At 35.6% G+C, this 15,330-nt stretch overlaps 1 protein-coding gene across 3 annotated transcripts in view; it reads left to right on the top strand.

Moving 5' to 3' along the window:
• Positions 1-15,330, top strand: part of DNAJC2 (DnaJ heat shock protein family (Hsp40) member C2) — a 30,691-nt gene that overhangs the window by 4,346 nt on the left and 11,015 nt on the right. For all 3 annotated transcript variants that reach the window (XM_068973339.1, XM_068973338.1, XM_068973340.1), the window contains exons 3-10: positions 507-582; positions 8,544-8,642; positions 9,584-9,725; positions 11,369-11,449; positions 12,359-12,424; positions 12,750-12,841; positions 12,919-13,040; positions 13,436-13,585. In XM_068973339.1, coding sequence (XP_068829440.1) covers positions 507-582; positions 8,544-8,642; positions 9,584-9,725; positions 11,369-11,449; positions 12,359-12,424; positions 12,750-12,841; positions 12,919-13,040; positions 13,436-13,585 — 828 coding nt within the window. The remainder of the gene's footprint in view (positions 1-506; positions 583-8,543; positions 8,643-9,583; positions 9,726-11,368; positions 11,450-12,358; positions 12,425-12,749; positions 12,842-12,918; positions 13,041-13,435; positions 13,586-15,330) is intronic.

Here is a 15,330-nt window from a genome sequence, read left to right as displayed (position 1 = left end):
ACCTCAGTTTGTCAAAATGTTCATCCAAGCTTCTTGGCTTCACATGGTTCCTATCCTGTCATTGCCACTGGCCCAACCTACTGGGGCTTCTGTAATGCCCCCCTCAGTTCTGAAATCTTTCTGGCTATACCTTGATTTAAGGATAGCCATAGGATATTAATTTGTATTAATAGAAAAAGTTATTTGGTCAAGTAATTTCAAAAAATACTAGACTTTCTAAGTTTCTGTCTGCTTGTTTTTGTTTTGGGTTTTTTGTTGTTTTTTTTTTTAACTGCAGGGCTTCTCAGAGCCTTTGTTTGCTTTCTGTGTATACAAATTATCAAGAAGGCTATATATACAGTGGTCCACGTTTTCTAAACTTCTATGACCTCAGGACTCATGTGGAATATTTCACTAGACTTCTATTATGAGAGTCTAATTTAGGAAACATTGTATTAGGATAGCAACACAAGGGATAGGATATATGGCTTCATTTCACATTTGACTCCCTTTTGTGTCTTTATCAGAACCAAGATCATTATGCAGTACTTGGACTTGGCCACATAAGATACAAAGCTACACAGAGACAGATTAAAGCAGCTCGTAAGTACTTGGTTATTTTGGAATAATCAAATATCTGCCATAGCAAATGTTATCCTCTTGAAAAAGTATTGCATGATTACAGTTTCTAGGCATAACTCTGGATTTAATGTAAGTTATGTAGTATACCAATGTATAACCACAGTCTCCTTACCTTCAAAATCAAAAATAAACAATAAGTCTCCTGAATGGATATTCTCATTAGGGTCAAGAAACCAGGTGAGTGTATTTGTGACAGAATAAACAACATTCTTCTAATGGCACACTTTTTTAAAAAATAGTATTTCGCCTCCCTTTGGAAGTTTGGCCAGTTGTGCTTAGTGGAAGATGCCTTGATAGCTTCAGTTTGTCGGTGCTCTTTTGTGATCTTAGGTCACATCTCTGTTGATACCATCTTATCTCTTCTGTCCGAGAAAGAGGTATCTGATGCTTCATTGTTCTTTTTATTGACATGGTTAAAAGTTGGTGGGGTGCAGGTGCAGGGGCAGAAATCGTTGGCAAACTAGTCTTCATTGGCTTAAGGGTCACTGTCCACTTAGTGTTCTAAACTGTTCTGTCCTCTGATGTCTTGTGGACATAATTTCTTACACACTGTTTTGTCACCTGATTAGTAAAGCTTCATGAAAGAGGTGAAGGTGATCAGTTTTCTCTTTTATCTTAGAACAGTGTTCTTCTGCCTTCTACTGTAGAGAATGGATATTGAGATCAGAGGAGGTAAAATTGTGGCCATATGAAAAAGGAGCAGGGAATCAGGGTCAGTCAAGAAGAGAAAGTATTCTACTTGGAGAAAGATGACTGAATGAGACCTACCTCATGTTGAAAAATACCGGTTGAGCCTAAGTACGGTAAATGGGGCTTCCCAGGTGATGCAGTAGTAAAGAATCCATCTGCGAATGCAGGAGACTCGGGTTCAGTCCCTGGGTCGGGAAGATCCCCTGAAGCAGGGAATGGCAACCCACTCGTTTTATTGCCTGGAAAATTCCACGGACAGAGACACTTTGTGGACTACAGTCCAGGGGGTGCACAAAGAGTCAGATGTGACTGAGCACAAAGCACACACAACTGTGATAAATAAACTCAAAATTTTCCCATTATTGTTTGTATTTAGGAAAGTCACAGGAAGTATCTTCTTCATTTTGTTAGTTGAATTTATGAGATTATTTAAGACCTATTATTGGATTTCTTTAAAGCCTGCCATGATTTTAGAATAAGCATATGTTAATGCATATGAATTGTCATTGCAATATACATAAATGCTAGGAAATTTTATTTGCTCTGGAAAAGTATCTGCAAAGTCTTACTCTGAGAGAATAGCATACAAATACTATAAATGTGTTGGCACATACAAATTTGTGAAAGAACTGAAAGTGGTTTAGAACTATGAAAGTAGTTTTATGTTTTAAGATGAGGGAATTGTTTCTCTAAAGATAGAAACATATGTAATGATTATAAAAGAAACATCCATTTGCTTCTGTTAAGTCCATTCATTTTATTGGGATAATAGAAATTAATTTTTGAATATTCTGTTGCCAAAAGTTTTGTACCCCCAATGTACAGATTATTAACATCATGTGGATTTACAACTAACTCTCTGCCTCCTTGTTGAATATTCTCAGTATTTATTCAGAAGACTGACACTCTCTTTCCTCTGTCACTGTAAAATAGATGACTGCTACTTACTGCTCCCTGGAATCTAGTTCAAAAGTAAAAATGCAAAGTTAATTGTTTGCAAGTTTGTAATTATTAGCATAGACAAACCTAATAATATGAGTCTGATTACATTTGAGACCCTTCTAGTTCTTGAATCCTGTTACCAACACATAAAGGAGGTTGTAGGCTTTTTTCACATTTTAATTTTTTAAATTAAAGTGTAGTTAGTGTATAATATTATATAAATTACAGGTGTCCAGTATAGTGATTCACAATTTTTAAAAGTTATACTCCATTTATAGTTACTGTGAAATATTGATTATATTCCCTGCATTGTATAGTATATCCTTACAGCATATTTTGTACATAATAGTTTGTTGAAAGTTTTCATTTTTTGTATGGCTATGATGAAAATTAGGGATTCATTCATGAGTGGATAAAGTAAGTCATCTTTTTTTTTTCCTTTTCTGCATTATCTGAAAAGAATAAATTGCTAGGAAAGTTGAATGATGGACTAAGAGAAAGTACTTGCATACTAAAAGTATTTCCATTTTTTTCTTGAAGAAAAATTGCCACACTGCCAAATGATGCATGTAGGTTTGATAGTCTCTGCTTGGAAATAAAGTCTTTGATTTGAATTTTCTAAATTTAATAATTTTAGCTTAAAATACTTCTTATGGAGGACTTCCTGGGTGGTCCAGTGGCTAGAACTCTGTGCTCCAGTGAAGGAGACCCAGATTCAATCCCTGGTCAGGGAGCTGGATCTGATATGTACAACTGAAGATCCGATAGGCCACAGCTAAGGCCCGTTGCAACCAAATAAATATAAATAAATAAATATTTGAAAAGTAATTCTCATATTTTAAGCTGAAAACTGTTTCATAGAATGCCTCTTAAAATTAGAAATAATAGAGACTTTTTGTAATAATCTATAATGGAAAAGAATCGGAAAAATATATATATATCTGAATCACTGCTATAAACTGAAACTAACACAATATTGTAAATCAGCTGTACTTCTATATAAAAAATCATAGATGCTTTTTCTGATAATAGCAATATGAGTGTACAATAAAAGCCCATTTAGTAATGTACCTTCAAAACCCCAGAAACTGTCTTTAGTGAGGAAGGGAGGAGAGAGAAGTCCGAAATTACAATAAACATGCACAACAGTTGCTCAGAAATTACCCTGGTCTCTCTTTCAAACTGAAAGATGTTCTTTGGCCTCCGTTATCTCATTTTTAATATTGGAGGACATCTTTTGCCTCCTTCAGCCCCACCTCTGGGCAGAGTATACTGTACATAAATGACTAGAGGTGACCAGGTGGAAGAGTCAGTGAGGGAGAAAAACAGTGTAGCTTAAGAGGAGACTATTAACAAAAAACAGGCATCGCCTATCTCAGACTTTATCATAAGGTTCAAAAGAAGACAGTCCACCTTGTCAGTGTGATACGTAGATGTTGCATTGGGGTAAGGCAGGGGCGGCATAGGCATTGCAGAGAGAGACTCAAGAGAAAAAAAAATAGAATTGCCTGGAAACTCAAAACAGGAGAGCAAGGTTTAGAATTACAAAGGCTGACTACAGTTAGAAAACAGTAAAGCAGAGAGCCTAGAGGAATGTCCCAAGATTCAGAAGGGAAGAATAAAAAGATGTCAAATTTCCCTAAAGAGTGGGTCAGAATAAATGTAACAGAGGCAGTAATTGCAAATAAACAAGAAAACTTACCTGATTTATAAAGAGCTGTGACTTGAGATTGAGAATATTTGTAGGCATGTGTGCGTGCATGTGTGTGGTTAGTTGTGTCCAACTCTGTGACTCCTTGGACTGTAGCCTGCCAGCCTCCTCTCCATGGAATTTTCCAGGCAAGAATACTGGAGTAGGTTGCCATTAGGGTTTACTCCTCAGCACACACTTGAATTTCAAAGGAGAACAGTGTGAGTTAGGCCGATCTGCACAGCATCCATTTTGCCAACGAGGGTAGAAGAGCCCCGAGCGGTGACTAGAGAAGCTATGGTTTTCCCCAACCACTGGCCGTGGGAAAAGCCAGTGCTTCCTTCTTGCAGTGCCTAACAATGGTGGGGTCATCACACCTCTGAACTATCCTGTATGATGTGATTGTTGTTTCTGTTATTAGCTTCCAGGCCTAATAGTCAGACTCTTAGTTCCTGTGAGGTGCCTAATAACCTTCAGTAAATTCCTTTTCTTCTTAAACCAGCTAGAAGGTGAAAATGTCTCCTCTTAAGTGTTAGTGGACAAACTGATAATACAATTGTTTGTTTGTTTGTTTTTTTGACTGTAGCTCAAAAAAACAAAAGTGTATTTATCAAAGTTTCTGAACCCTTGCAGTATATACAAAAATCACTAAATATGCCATAAAAAGAAATATTGTACAGAAATATTCATAACAGCCTCATTCACAGTGTCCAAAAACTGGAAGCCACCCAAATGTTCACCAACAGGATGATGGATAAACAAACTGCTTATATTCATAAAATAGTGTTTAGCAGTTTTTTAAAAATTGCTGATATACATAAGGGGGGTGAATCTTAAAACATTATGTCAGATACAAAGACATACTGTATGATTCGATTTAGATGAACTTCAAGAGCCTACAAACATAATCTCTCATGAGAGAAATCCCAAGAGTAGCCCCAGTTGGTGGGGGGTGGGACTTGACTGGAAAAGAGGGTACAGGGGAACTCTTGAGTGATGAAAACAATCAGTATTTTCCTTTGAGTGGTTGTTAAGCAACTGTATACAATTTCACAATCTTTTGAATGGAGTACTTAAAATATGAACACTTTATTCTATGTAATAAAGTAGATCTGATTCAACAAACCAAAAATAAAATTGACTTGAGTATTTGTATATACATACACTTGGACCTAGACAGAAATAAAAATTGTATTAATAGATGTGAGAGCAAGATCACTGACTATCAGAACAGACGGCTGGCAGCTAGAGCCCTACCATCAGGAAGTTCATTGCCTGCAAAGCTGTCATGTTACCTTCTCCTCCCCGCCCCGCCCCCGGTTTTTTTTTTTCTGCACTGCAAGGCATGTGGCATCTTAGTCCTCTGATCAGGAATCGAACTCAGGTCCCTCGCAGTAGAAGCGTGGAATCTTAACTGCTGGACCACCAGAGAATACCTGTTAACTTTTCTAAAGGAGAGAAAAAATAAAACATTCAATTCACATATTTAAAAGAATATCATTGAGGAAGATGGAAAGACAAAAGAAGATAATATCTTAAAATGGATTTATAAGAAGGAAAAGTATTCTTATAGTATTCTTAAGTGGATATTTTTTCAAATGCTTAAGGAATTGAAAATTCTTATGCTGAACATAAACTGTTTTAGGAACAATTCATTTCATGACTGTTAATGTAATCCTAGTATGGAAAATGTGGCATTGAAAGGCAGAATTATGGAAAAGTCAGTGAAAAGTTCTTGGTTGCCAGGGGTTGAGGGATTGAGGAGAGATGAATAGGTAGAATGCAGAGGATTTGGGGCAGTGAAAATACTCTGTATATTATGTGGATATGTGTTGTCATGCATTCATCCAAACCCACAGAATATCCACCACCAGGAGTGAACACTGTGGCCTTTAGGTGATTGTGAAGTGTTAGTGTAGGGACATCAGTTGTAGCAAATAGTGGGCATTCCCTGCTAGTCCAATGGTTAGGACTCAGCACTTTCATTGCCAAGGCCTGGGTTTGATCTCTGGTTAGGGAACTGAGATCCCACAAGCCACATGGTGCAGCCAGATTTGAAAAAAAAAAAAAAAACAGATTAAAAAAAAAATAACAAATGGACTGCTCTGGTGGGAGGAATTGATAAGGAAGGGCAGAGGGTCTATAGGTCTGTTAATCACCCTCTTAATTTAGTTGTGAATCTTCAAACTATTCTAATTAATTTTTTAAATGTGGCCAGAAAAGCTTTAAAAAAAAACAAAACTACAAATCTCATCCATGAATGTATTGAATAATACTAAAAACAAACAAAAACAGTTGATAGCAAAATGAATTCAACAATGTTAAAAGAATGCTGCTCATGAATATTACTCAAGAAATATATTAACAAAGCTAAATCTGCTTATATTTACATAATATTATCAATATATCAATGTGATGTCCTAAGAAGATAGTGAAAGTACATACAGTACAATTTAATATTCACTCTTTTTTGAGAAATAGAACTTTGAAAAGAAATATAATTAATTCCTACATATTTCAGATTTCACTGCCAGCAAACTTTTAACTGTGATATTCTCATAAACACCCATGAGGGAGTCTGCCAATGACTTTTATGCTATTTGGAAGTTTGAGTCAGTGAATTAAGATATTAAAGGAGAGAGAACTATTAGAAAGAAATATGTTATTTATAGGTAATATATGAAAGTGAAAGTCGCTCAGTCATGTCCACCTCTCTGCTACCCCATGGACTACGCAGTCCATGGACTTCTCCAGGCCAGAATACTGGAGTGGGTAGCCTGTCCCTTCTCCAGGGGAGCTTCCCAACCCAGGGATCAAACCCAGGTCTCCCGCATTGCAGGTGGATTCTTTACCAGCTGAGTCAAAAGGGAAGCTGTAGGTAACAGGATCTGTCTAAAAACTAAGAGAGTGGAATTAAGTAGCCAAGTGCAAGAAAAATAAAAATAATAGTTTCTGGAAGGTACCATCAAATATATTAGAAAGATAGAGTCATTTTAAAGATAATCCTGTGATAAGAATAGCCAGAAACAGACCTTGGTAAAATTTACTGAGATAAAGGAAGCCTCACAAATTAGTAGAGAAGGGAAGGATTATTAGATAATATTAGGACTTTGAAAATTAAATAAGCTTTTCAATTTTGACCATAGAAGATACTCAGATAAAAACATATCAAACTTCTGAAGAATGAAGGACCTCCTTTATAAGTACTGTAATACAATATAAAGGAAATAATCAGTAAATATGAATTAATGAACTGAATGTATTTTAAAAACACAAGAATGGTCACAGCAGCTGGGGAGAGCATGAGCATCAAACATGATGGACTAGGAGAGGCAGCATACAAGCACAGGCTCTGGAGTCAGGCTGCCTGGATTGGAGCCCGATTTGGCCAGGACTTTGGACAGGTTGCACAGAGGTAAAGTAAGTGGTATTTAACCTCCTTGTGCCTTATTTCCTCATGTGTAAAATGGAGAAACTAATAGTACTTTTCTCAGAGAGTTACTGAAAAGATTAATTGATAAATAGTGCTGGCACCTTTTAAATGCTTTATGGATATTAACAGCTAGCCATTATTCATTGTAAAATGACTCACAGACTAAGAAGAAAAACTATGATAGCTCTATATTACTCCATAAGTAAGGGATGAAAGATAGAAACAACCACAAAAATTTTTTTGATCTCCTTGAGCACCAGTGATAATGATATTTTAAACGATTGAGTCAGTGCTGTTGAGGTTGTGGTGAAAAGAATGTTAACATAGGGGTTGCAGTGGTTTAACTTTTAGAAAGGGACTTGTTCATACATTCCACTCACTGATATACTTCTCTAAGTATATTCTGAGAAGAAAGTCATAAATATGAAAAAATACTTCTGTACAAAATGATGCATATTGAAATAGCTTACAGTAGTGAAGAATTGGAAACAATCTATAGTAAATACCCAACAGTAGGGAAATAGTTGAATAAGTTATGATAAATCTACTTGAAATACTGTACTAAATAGTTGTTAAAATTTTCTGAAGCGTTTGCAACTGCCTGGAAAATGGAACTGCTGTAATGCTTAGTTGAAAAAAATCACAACTTAAATTGGTATATATAATATGATTATACCTACATTTTTAAAGGTACATGCTTAAGGCCGAAAAGTCTGTGTGGAAGTACTCCAAAATATTAATAGCAGTTGTCTTTTTGGGTGCTGGCACTTTGGCCAGTTCTTGAAGTTATTTCAGGGTTTCTCAGGTGGCCCAGTCGTAAAGAATCTGCCTGCCAATGTGGGAGACACAAGAGACTTGGGTATCTGGATCAGGAAGATCCCCTGGAGGAGGAAATGGCAACCCACTCTAATAATCTTGCTGGAAAATCCCATGGACAGAGGAGCCTGGCAGGGTGCAGTCCATGGGGTTGCACAGAGTTGGACATGACTGAGCACACACACACTAAAATTATTTCTCTGTAATTTCTTTTTAATAAGCATATGTTTTACTGTGGGAGAAAATATTTTTTAAACTAATATTATGCTTTTAAAAATGGCTCTGCTTAACTGATCTTCTTTTTTAATTTTGATGACTTAAAGGACAAGTTATCCAAATCTTACTTTGTAGATAAAGCAATGGTTTTAAAACATCACCCGGACAAACGGAAAGCAGCTGGTGAACCAATAAAAGAAGGAGATAATGACTACTTCACTTGCATAACTAAAGGTAAGAAAGCGGATTAAGAGTTGGGAATTTTTAATAGTGAATATTCTTTATTAATTGTTTGGATTGGGTTTCCTATGTAGACTGTAGTTCATTTATACCATAACATTTAAAAACATTTTTAGTTAACATCTGGTTATTTGTGGTCATCTCCCCCACAGCCTCACTTTATAAAGTGAGCTTCTCCCAACCAACAGCATCAGCAATACCAGAAATGCAGCTTGTCAGAAATGCAGAAGTTTTGGCCATGCCCCAGACCTACTGAATCTGAATCTGCATTTTTAACAAGATTTGCAGGTGATTCTTACGAGAAGCTTATCCTGGAGTTACTTCATATAAGTGCTGTGTTTAAGGTTGAGACTACTAAGATCTTTTTCAGTTTCAGACACTTTATGGAATTAAATTGTTCCTCAGATATTTTGCTTATTTAAATCAAGAAGTTGATTCTATCCTAGTAAAGGACCCACAACTGTCAGTGGCTGTTTACATAGCCATATCCTCATAAGCAAATTAATAGAGACAACCACCATTTCTAAATGTTTCCTTAAATGTGACTTTTAATTTTGATGTTAATTTTTTAAAAACTGGATACACTTCAAACTTATCTTTATTGGCTCACTCTTATACAGTGCTCAGGATGCCAAAGATCCTTTGTTTGTTTTTTTTTAACAGCCTTGGGATCTGACAGTTAATTTTCTAGCTGTTTCTTTTTCCTCAGTCATGCTTTCTTCAAGATTGAGTGTTTACTGTTTTGTCCCTTCTTTTCCAGAGGAAATACTTACAGAAGTTTTTAAGTCCAGTTGCAACCAGCAGTGCCCAAGCTATTACTGAAGTCCTCCCCTCCCCATAAGCACATACAACTTTTAAGTACAAAACATAGTTTTATTTTAAGGAAAAAAATGTAGCATTATGGTGCTATGACCTTTGATTTTTTTTTTCTTCAGCTTATGAAATGTTATCTGATCCAGTGAAAAGACGAGCATTTAACAGTGTAGATCCTACTTTTGATAACTCAGTTCCTTCTAAAAGTGAAGCAAAGGACAATTTCTTCGAAGTGTTTTCCCCAGTGTTTGAAAGGAATTCCAGGTGAGTTATGGCATTCCCTTGTGATCATAATGCTTTACTGGCTGGCTTCTTATAGTTCCAAGTTTCTGTTTTTTCCCTCTAACAATAGCTTGGTTCTCTTCTTCCTCCTCCTTTACAATATTGAGCTCCTCTGCTGAACTTACTATAATTGTTTATTTTATTCTCTAAACAGTTCTTCCTTCCTTTAGTTAAATTAGCTCGCAGGACATTTTTCTTTTAAATTTCCTTTGGGGGAAAGAATAGTGATTGACTTTATGTAGTGCGATGCTGATACTTAGGTGACAGTGATTTCCCATTTTCTCCTTCACCTTTGTTAACAGGTACACTACTACATTTGGTCAGTTTACATTTAGGAAAAACTTTTATTCTGTTTTTGAGCATCTGGTTATCATAAGGTTCTCTGACAAAGGCTGAATTTATATTTAAGATTAAGTCATATGTAATTTATTTAATTAAAATCGGTTTCAAATTGTGTGAACCAGTAATCTACATTTTTTTGCTTCCATCTGCACTGGAAGGTTTCCTCAGCACATCTTAGCTGCATATTGGAATCAGCTGGGGAGCTTGAACAGTTCCTTATGCCTGGGTTCCACCTGGAGAAACTGTGATTTTAATCTAAGTGGTTTGGAATGCCTATAGGTTTTTTAATGCTCGGAGGCGATTTTGATGGGTAGCTAAGTTTGGGAGAAGGCAATGGCAACCCACTCCAATACTCTTGCCTGGAAAATCCCATGGATGGAGGAGCCTGGTGGGCTACAGTCCATGGGATCGCTAAGAGTCGGGCACGACTGAGTGACTTCACTTTCACTTTTCACTTTCACGCATTGGAGAAGGAAATGGCAACCCACTCCAGTGTTCTTACCTGGAGAATCCCAGGGACGGGGGAGCCTGGTGGGCTGCCATCTATGGGGTCGCACAGAGTTGGACACGACTGAAGTGACTTAGCAGCAGCAGCAGCAGCAGCTAAGTTTGAGAAGCACTTTGATTAGTGGTTTGATACAGCCTACTATTTCCTACACCCTTTCTCCTTACCTTTGTTTTGTGGTTTAAACAAAAAAAAATTAAGGTTGTTAAAAAAAAATTAGTGTATTGTATTCATGTGTGTGTGTGGAACAGTGCATCAAGTTGGAAAAACAGGTCAGTAGCAGTCTCAGGGTCCTTCCAGAGTTGGTGGGTGAAGTGCTAAACCTACAAGTCTGATTCTTAAGGGGGAGGTGGTAGAGATGAGGAGGTGGAAATCTATTCCCTCTGAGGATTCACGTTTCTTAAAAGGCTCAGCCTGTAGGTCACTTCTGTACTGCCTGTACTGCAGGACTAAGTGAGCTTGAAACGCAGCACTAGAGTCTGTTTTTCCTGGCCACCCCTGGCATCTTCCACAACCTTGTAATTTATAGAACTGAAGATAAGCTGAGAGTGAGAACACTGCTCCATTGTTTTATCCTGCACCCCATCCTCCCCTTGCCCTCCCTTTTACTGCACCTGTATTGCTCATCACAGCACTCCTGATCCCTCTGCTTTGCCTCTTAGTCACGGAGGACGTAGGGCAGGGAGATTGTAAGGGATTGATAAAAACTTTTTTAACAAATCAGTTGTTGAATGTTTGTACAAAATGTTTTTAGCTTTTCTTTTTTTCAATATTTCAGGTGGTCAAATAAAAAAAATGTCCCTAAACTTGGTGATATGAATTCATCATTTGAAGATGTAGATGCATTTTATTCTTTCTGGTGAGTGAATACATTGTTTCTCCAGTGCTTTCATTTTTTTAAGAAAAGTAATCAATAAGTACTTGATTGACTTTTATAAATTAATTGATGGATGGGGAAATCACAGAACCTTCACTGAACAAAAGGAGGACTCTCTTAAGAAATCAAAGTTTCCACAGAATGCTGTATTATCCCCTGTGTAATGTTTAGGTTTTTATGATTATTTTTTCAATCTGTTTTGTCTCAACCAGATTTCTAGATGTCAAGCACACTATAGCAATAAAAAAAAATGAAAAATAAGGAGTCATTTGAATTCAGTAAAAAATAATTTTTCATTTATTTTTTAAAGTTATTTGAATATATGACAAAGTAAGACTGTGGTCTTTAACTGGTTCACGAATTTTAATACATATTGCTTATTTTCTACTTTTATATTATGTGTGCTATACTTTCTCATTAATTATCTGGTAAATATGAAAACAAAATCACTGTAAAACAGAAACGACAAATTTAGCTCTGTCAGTTGTAGTTGCTCTTACCTTCGGAAAATACAAACCAGGTAAAGTAACCATTACTAGGTGACCTTAAAACTTGACAAACCTAGTGGAGGTGAAGGCAGGGACAGCTTGTAACAAGTCCCAGTCAAGAGTAAAACCAGATATTCAAAAGAGATAGCAGGAAGCTGGATTTTGATTTGGGGCTGATAAGTATTTTAGACTTTTGACTACAAATACAGCATCGTTTTAAAAAGAAGAAGAAAAAGACTTGAGTATAGTGTGATTTTAGTATCAGAAAAGAGGGGAGGGATCTATTAAACTCATCCACTTGTCATTAAAGTTTCTTAAAATTTTATGCCCCTAACTTAATTTTAAAAGGAAGATATTTTTCATTTGTTTTAGCTTGACTTTATTTTATTTCTATTTATATTAGGTATAATTTTGATTCTTGGAGAGAATTTTCTTATTTAGATGAAGAAGAAAAAGAAAAAGCAGAATGGTATGTATGTAAATTATTGATAAGACATTTCTTTGGTTCTTTGGTATTTGTGATGATATAAAAATGCACCGTGTATATTTTCTTTCACATTTGTCTGTGTATCCATTTTAAATGACTTTTTTGATATTTTGAGATCCCATCTCACAAGTTAAGCTTAATAGTGCTAAATATGATATGCTAATGAAATTACTTACCGAAATTGTCAATAAAGCTCAAGTCAGCAAATTCTTTTTCTTCTGGTTGCTTAACTAGTTTTATTTATTTATAAAGTGTTACCATACCGTCTATAAGCAATAGCTTGTTTCCAATATTTCCTATTTAATAGCCGTGACGAAAGGAGATGGATTGAAAAGCAAAACAGAGCAACAAGGGCCCAAAGGAAAAAAGAAGAAATGAACAGAATAAGAACATTAGTTGGTAAGTGTAACTGACGAATTTTTAGAGTTCTTTAATTAAATGTTAGACATTCAAAAGATTTAACTTTGTTTTGGTAGATAATGCATATAGCTGTGACCCAAGGATAAAAAAATTTAAGGAAGAGGAAAAAGCCAAGAAAGAAGCAGAAAAGAAAGCAAAAGCAGACGCAAAACGAAAGGAGCAAGAGGCTAAAGAGAAAGTAAGGTGACACTTGATAAGTTGGACTTTAAATGTTCATAATATTGTCTGTCTTCAGATCTATTTTAAACACTGAATCTGTCAGCAGAGAACTAGGTGCTACTCTGAATGAATCATGGCACTTGGCACAGTTCATAGAAGGATCTTCTTTACCACCAAATTCTTACTGGGCAAAAACATGATGTCATATAAATTTCTTAATACTACACTTATTTCTAATATGTCTGTTTTACATTTCTATAAATTTTTGTAGAACTTTACCATCTGCTTTTCCTTCAGTCTTAATAAGTTGATGTTTACTTTTCTGTAATACAAGTTACTAAAAATTGTATTTTTTTAGTAAGGCTATAGAGCATTTAAGAATTCTAATTTTATTACGAAATAATTTTATTAAAGCAAAGACAAGCTGAATTAGAAGCTGCTCGGTTAGCAAAGGAGAAAGAAGAAGAGGAAGTTAGACAACAAGCATTATTGGCAAAGAAGGAAAAAGATATCCAGAAAAAAGCCATTAAGAAAGAAAGGCAAAAACTTCGAAACTCATGCAAGGTATGTCGACTGATTGAACAAGCACTACGTACAAGTAAATCAGATTTCTGTTTAAACTTAAAATATTTCTATACGATTAAAATATAAACTACCATCTGCATTTTATCTCAAAACATAAATGTTTTAAAATTCACTTTTTAAAAATTTCACACATGCATATTCAGTATGCAACTCTGATAGGGTCGTGTTTTGTTTGTTTTTAAAATAACCATTTTGCCTTTTTAAACCTTCAGAGAGAAAAAAGCTTATTATTTTAATACATGTCCCATATTCAGATCTTCTTGATTATCTTAACATCTTTTTATACTTGTTCAAATTAGGATCTAAATAAGAGCAACAGTGTCAGCTGTGTATCTCCTGGTTGTGTCTGTCACAAGTCCCCTACCATCACTATCTCGCCCCCTTCCCCCAGCTGGAGATATTAGATCATTTATTCTAAGAATGCGTCACAAATTGGTTTTGTCTGGTTGCTTCTTTAATAGCGTAAAATTAATTTTTATCACAGAAAAAGTTCTTTTAGAAGTTAAACATGGGTTGCTTTTAAAGATCTAAAAGCTTTCATTTTTGTCTAAATAAAGGGATATTATTTAGTTCAGTGCTGGTAGTTTGTGTTCAAATACAGATTTTACTAAAAATATTGACTAAAAAGGCCCAAAAGTTTTCAAATGTAGTTTTGTCCAAGAGACGGTCTTATGTTTTAAACTGGTAAAGTTAGAGGCCAGTATTATTTCATATCTCACAGCATCAAATGGATAAATTAATGAAATTCCAAGCTAGAGATTGCCACACCATATACTACACCATTGTAGTTTAATTCAGTAAGTATGTTCTTGCTTACTATGTACAGAAAACTCTTTCATGTAACTCTCCAGAGGCTCCAGACACTAGAATATGTATTCTAATATATGGCATCTTAAATCTTCACTTCATAAAATTGAAATTAAAACTGCCCCATCACTAGGCTTTGAAAGACATTTAATAAAAATATAATCTGTCTCTTCAGACTTTTGACAAGCAGAAAATCTAAATAGAAAAAATGAAATATTTTCCTCAGATTTCACCTAGAAAATTATATTGAGAAGAATGCAGTGTATTATAGTTGTTGAGAGCATGGCCTCAGGGCTAGCAGCTTAGATTTGAAGTCATTCTCTACTTCTATGTCCTGGCTGTGGTTCTTAGGAGGTTCCCTCAACCTATTTGTGTCTCAATTTCCTCACCTTTACAGTAACTGAAATAATACCTAGAAAGAGTTATGAAGATGAGAGGAGATCATTCACATGTAGCACTTGTTAGATTTGGCATAAGGAGAACTGAATCAAAAACTTTAAAAGTTAGTTAGAAAATAGAAAATTTTAAAAGTTCTTAGAGATGGTACATAAAAGAGGGTTAAAGTTCTGGCCTTTGGTAACTTTATATTATTGCTCCTTTCCAGCATAAGTTCTTTTATTCACTCATCAGATGTCTGATAGGCACTAAGTATGTGCCAAGCAGTTACAACTGATGTTGATATAATGAAAACACAGTCTTTGCTTTCAGGAATCCACTAGTTAATGACAAGAAAACAGGCAATTGAAATACTTAAAGATGAGTACCAGGTTGAAAAAGTACCAAACAGGTGGTTAAGGAAGGATTTTTGGATCTAGTGGGATTTAGTCAGGTGTCAGTGTGTATATGGGGTTAGATGAGAGATCAAGGAGCCACTGACACATCCATACAGGAGGTTTGATGAACCAGAGGCAGCTGAA

Source organism: Capricornis sumatraensis, chromosome 5, assembly GCF_032405125.1.
Source record: "Capricornis sumatraensis isolate serow.1 chromosome 5, serow.2, whole genome shotgun sequence".
Taxonomy (NCBI): domain Eukaryota; kingdom Metazoa; phylum Chordata; class Mammalia; order Artiodactyla; family Bovidae; genus Capricornis; species Capricornis sumatraensis.
The sequence above is the reverse complement of the archived record's forward strand: the minus strand, read 5'-3'. Positions and strand labels throughout refer to the sequence as shown.